Source organism: Cupressus sempervirens, chromosome 7, assembly GCF_028749045.1.
Source record: "Cupressus sempervirens isolate cs-2001-9-10 chromosome 7, ASM2874904v1, whole genome shotgun sequence".
NCBI classification, from domain to species: domain Eukaryota; kingdom Viridiplantae; phylum Streptophyta; class Pinopsida; order Cupressales; family Cupressaceae; genus Cupressus; species Cupressus sempervirens.
Genome location: NC_143124.1, coordinates 312,891,012 through 312,896,482, shown reverse-complemented (window position 1 = coordinate 312,896,482; position 5,471 = coordinate 312,891,012). Strand labels below are relative to the sequence as shown.

Sequence of the window (5,471 nt, the reverse complement as noted above, 5' to 3'; positions counted from 1 at the left end):
TTCTATGAGCCTTTGAGCCCTAAAATTATGGATCTTCCATCGATTGAGAAAATAACCCGAGAATGTTATGTTTGAGATGAGCAGCTTTATATATTCGCCAGCATGATCGAACTGGAAACAACCCCAGCCCACCGAATTATAGCCAAGCGGAACACCCATATGATATTTTTTGACCTAGCAAATTACACAGAATAAAATACAAGGACTAGGTTTATTTTTAAATGGAGCTTCTTATAAGTTCAAACATACATCTGGAGAGCAATCATTTTTAGTATTATGAATTTAGGCATTTATGGGGCAGATCGTGATCCACTTATAAACTTTGCTACTGGATTAGAAAGCTCCACCCTCGTGATATCTTGGCTAATGGAGATGTTAGTGTTGACTTCGAAGGAATCTGCCCACTTTAGTGCACACATTTTTAGGAGCAAGGTAAGATTGAAAATACTAATATTATACAGAGGCAAAACTTTGAACCAATTTCAGACAGTATCAGCTTCTTAGCCCTACCGTATAGAGCTTCGGGGCTCGTCTTCATTACTGGCAAGGTTATTTGAATCCGTTACTTCAGAATGCCTTCCATCAACTTTCACTCAGAATTTTCCAGATGTCTTCCATCAACTTTCACTCAAAATTCATATCTTTCGATGTTCCTACGACCTTGTCAAAGCAGAACTTAAAAGTAATAGCTAAAAGGAATCGTTGGATTCTAGATCCAAAACGATGAAGTATCATCAATATATCTTATGTCGGGCATTATGGTAACATGAAATAAGTAATATCCGAAAGAGAACGCAGCTCATAGTACAAGTCTTTTCGCATGCATGCCATGTAGTGAGTCCTTGTACAGTAACCAGAAACAGAGAAAGCCACTTGCCCGGGCAGCTTCAGAGAAGCCCGTGATGGTCTACAATAATGCCTCTCCCAATGCCCTTGAGCCATAATAGTAGTCAGTACCCTTAGGCTCCGTTTGGTTGCTAGCATAGGAATAGAAAATTAGAATAGAAAAATGGAATGGGAATGGAAATGAAGAATGGGAATAGAAATAGGCAATTCCAATCATGTTTGGTGTACTTGGAATTTGACTTGGAAAATGTTAATCTGTTGTTTGGTTGTACAAAAATAGAATAGGAATAAGGTTAAGTTTTGTATTTTTAAAAATATTTTTTCTAATTTCTTTTTTTAATTTATTATTTTTTTAGTTAATTCATTTTCATTTTCATTTTTTTAAACAAATAGATATAATTTTTTAAAATGTTATTAAAAAAATATTTTAAAAAAAAATTCAAAAAGTAAAAGTAAAAAAAAAAAATTCAAAAAAAAAAAAAAAAAAATTTTTTTAAATGGAAAATCGGAATGGGAATGGAAATGGCCTATTCCAATAACAGATATTTTTTGGCATAGACATATGCTCATTTTAGGGGCAAAATTGGAATATGTCTTCCTATTCCCAATTCTGATTGAGCTTACCAAACAACGAATATAAAACATATTCTAATTTCGTTTTCCTATTCCACTCATATTCCAGCAACCAAACGGGGCCTTACTTCCGTCAAGTTCTCTGTTAGCATCAAAAGATGCGGACGTGTGACACTATTTAATTTTTATATTTATGTTCGTCCTATCCTAAAACAAATGAACAAGCACTGTATTTTGTCAGATTGTACAGTGAAGGGCTAAGGTAGCTTGTGTGGACCCCACTTATCTCATGAGTTATCTGTTCAAAGCTCTCATAAATTCCACCTTTCCTTCATAACCTTGTGATAAATTTTTTCCTTTTTAATTTTTATTTTTTTATGAATAGTGACCTTTTTTATTAATAAAATATACTCAGTTTACAATTCACAAAAAATGGGTCACGGGATACAAGATCAAAGAGTTCACACAGCCGAAGCCGGACTAAAAACAACATAAATGGTAAAATTGATCAAATAAATTAGGGATTAGTGGCATAATGCTTTTAAATTTATATTTTCAAGAGTTGTATTATTTTCTTAATATATTGATAAATTTAGCTCTTTCATAGATGGTAAAATTGATCAAATAAATTAAGGATTAGTGACATAGTGCTTTTAAATTTATATTTTCAAGAATTGTATTATTTTTTTAATATATTGTAAATGATATAAGTTTTCTTGTTTAAAATTAAAACATAGGTATTTACTAGTATGTTTTAAAATTATCAACTTAAAATGTATTTTTTAATCTATTTTTTTGCAATTTAGAATAGTTTTATTAAAATAATAATAATAATATTGAAATACTATTATTGAAATATAAAAATAGTATGTAGATTATTAAGAGAAAAAATATGTTAAAATATATTATTTTGTTAGATAATTCATTTTATATTGTAAAATGAGACTTAAATATCACATATGATTATTTTGTTATTCATCAAGAAACCATTTATTTTCTTTATGGTAGCCTATAGATAATTCATCTTATATTTTTAGAGATTGTCTTATAGGTTGTGAAGATAATTAATTTGTATATATGAATGCGTTTCTAAATTTTGGAAAGGTACTTAGATTTAGATAAATAAAGAGAGAGACTTTGAAATCATTTGTAATTGTACATTATAATGGGTTCTTTAAAACAAATCTAAGATTACAAAAATATTATAAATTTAATTCCATATAACATGTTCGGTTGTAATGACATATTAAGAATTCTAACATTACATTCAAATAAACTTAAGATAAATCAGATTAATTAAATATATAAATAAATATTATAAATTATAAATTTTTAACTAAAAATCAAATTATATTTGTATAAAATCAACAATATAATTAAATTGAATAATAAGTATATTGAAATATATTTTAAATTTAATAAATTTTAATTATAAAATTAAATTATTTTTATGTTGGTTTAAATCTAATTTTTTCCATGATTAGTATAAGATATTAATACTAATATTAAATAGAAAAATTATTAAATTAATTATTTTAATAAATTAAGAACTTTTGAACAAATTTAAAGAAAAACATCATATAATTTATATTTCAATAAATTATGCTCTTATGCTCTTGATAGTGGATAGTGGGCTGTCTAATCTAGAGAGAAAATGCATGAAAGACAAAAAAAAAAAAAAAAAAAAAAAAAAGAAAAAAAAAAAAATAAATAAATAAATAAATAAATGTGTCAAATATGATTTTTTTCTGCACTGGTTTTAGGGGGTGCAAATATTTGGCTGCTTTTGCAGATAGTATGTTCTGGCTGATTTTAGTCCAATGAAATCATACCAAAAAAAAGATTTTTATTAATTTTAGTTAAAAGAAATTAGCATCTTGTTTAGAACTAATATAATGTTAAAATGGGCGGGAACGAAAACAAAGCGATTTGATTGGATGTCGTAGCTCAAGGTTAATAACGATTTAAAGATAGAGGCCTCTGCTGTAGTTCTCTGCCATGTAATGACATGAACTTAAAAACAATTGCGTTATTCAGTGTAATTACATTACTAACATTGTCGCCTTCGACCTTCTACGTGCCCCCATTAAATGCAAGCGCCGTCGTTATCAGTCATTTTTGTAGGAATACACTCACAGTTGGCCTATAACTAGTTGAGAAAACTAAATGAACGGTCCTAACTTCACGATATCGGATTCACGGGCAGCGCATGTAGAATTTTACACATGACGATTATGAAATCTTCCACACAAATTAAGTCAGAATCTACAAAAGATGCGAATGGTGAGTATAATCTAGGGTAAACTTGTAATGATTTACAGACTTTTAAGAAGGGATGAAGAAATCAATCGCCTTTGGCCTCTTTAAATTCGTATTTAACGAGCCTTTATCCTCTAAATTAGAACGGTTTTTTTTCAGTTTTTTAAATCACCGTCCGTCATAGCATATTCCCCTTCAAAGAGGTCTAGGGGGAACGACAACTTAAATGCAATAAATGTCTGTGCAGTCCCTATCGGCGTCATTGTCGCATACCTGGCAAAATAAGAACCGCGTATCTTACTGCCCTTAGGGTTGAGGATAAGGCCAACCTCATTTTCAATAATGTGCGTAAATTCTGGTCACTAACTTTATCACTCTATATCAAGGTCCCTCCCGTCTGCTTTTCTCAACATCTTCCCCTCTCTCTCTCTCTCTCACATTGCTCTGAGCAAACAAAGTCCATGGCCGTCCAGATGAAAAGCCTTGCCCTGTTCTTCTTATTTGTGGGTGTTGTTAGCCTTCATGCAGTCCCAGCTTCTTTGGTATGAAAATTTGAACTGCTCTTCTGTTTTCTATCATTATAGTCCACAATATAGTTAGTAAAATTAAGTAATGTGGATTTATTTTGTTTCATGGTCCATTTGGCTTGCTAGATAATAGATGATGAAGTGTGAACTGATACCTTGTAATAACTTTCTTAAAAATCTAATTACAAAGTATAACTAAAATCGGAAACAAAGGCCTGCTCTATATTTATTTGTTTGCAGGGACAATATGTGATCATAATCTTTGCATAATGTTTCTGTTGTCTATCTAAAAAATACTAGGAAATTATGTATCTCTTGGTGTGCTTGCAGGAGCAACAAGATGATGTGATCGTGACGTTTGTGATGGTCCAACGAGCTGAGTTTGGGCAAGTATTTAAGATCGTTGGAAACAGTTCAGAGCTGGGCAATTGGGAGCCTTCTGCCGTGGATAACATGACCTGGACTCCTGGCGATGCCTGGGCCAGCTCTGTTGTATGTTTTTGTTAAACATCTTCTTTAATATATAATGTATTTTCTAATCCCTCTTATTAATAATGTATTGATCCTAATCATCTTTTTTGTTTATTTCTTGTTTAAGACATTGAGTAAGGGAATGGCATACGAGTACAAGCCAATGGTGGTGAGCTTTGATAATGATAACAGTGTATGCTGGGCGCCAGACAATAACCGGCCACTGAGTGTTCCTGAAGATTATGCCAAGTCTCATTACGTGGAAACTGTGTTTTGGAAGGTCTCTTGTGGTCATGACTGCCACAACACCACTGCTTGCGCCGTCACAGGGACAATCTTCGGGCCGAGTCTTCGCCAGGTTCTGTGATCATATAAATCTAATCACGCGGCGCTCCAACTTATAATGCATATGCAATAAGCGCTCTACTCTACCGCGTACATCTATTTTATTATTATTATGTTAACGCAGTAAGGGGTATACTGCATATCTATATTATCTGTACTTTTATGAATGTAAATATATAACCAGGTTTTTCTTTAGTCTCGCTGTCTTTGATCTAGAGAGTTTTATGTTTCTTAAGAGTGCAAAACTAGCTTATGGCCAATATTTGAAGCGATATGGGTTTTATTAGTTGTTGTTGGAATAATTATACGGATGTGGAAACCATATGACTACATAACGTTATGATTGGAGTGCTATTTAATGAACGGGGTATTAAATCTATAAATTTTGAATCCTTAATGTTTCATCTTTAAAAATGTCCGACTTTTGCATTAGTTTAAAATTTTATATCA

General features: G+C 31.5%; 1 protein-coding gene across 1 annotated transcript; it reads left to right on the top strand.

Moving 5' to 3' along the window:
* Positions 1–4,093: 4,093 nt before the first annotated feature.
* On the top strand, positions 4,094–5,216 carry LOC149546665 (AA13 family lytic polysaccharide monooxygenase NCU08746-like). Its single transcript, XM_089794640.1, has 3 exons — positions 4,094–4,220; positions 4,536–4,697; positions 4,804–5,216. The coding sequence occupies exons 1-3, from the start codon at positions 4,140–4,142 to the stop codon at positions 5,041–5,043; spliced, it is 483 nt and encodes a 160-aa protein (XP_089650766.1). The 5' UTR covers positions 4,094–4,139; the 3' UTR covers positions 5,044–5,216.
* The last annotated feature ends 255 nt before the right edge of the window (positions 5,217–5,471 follow it).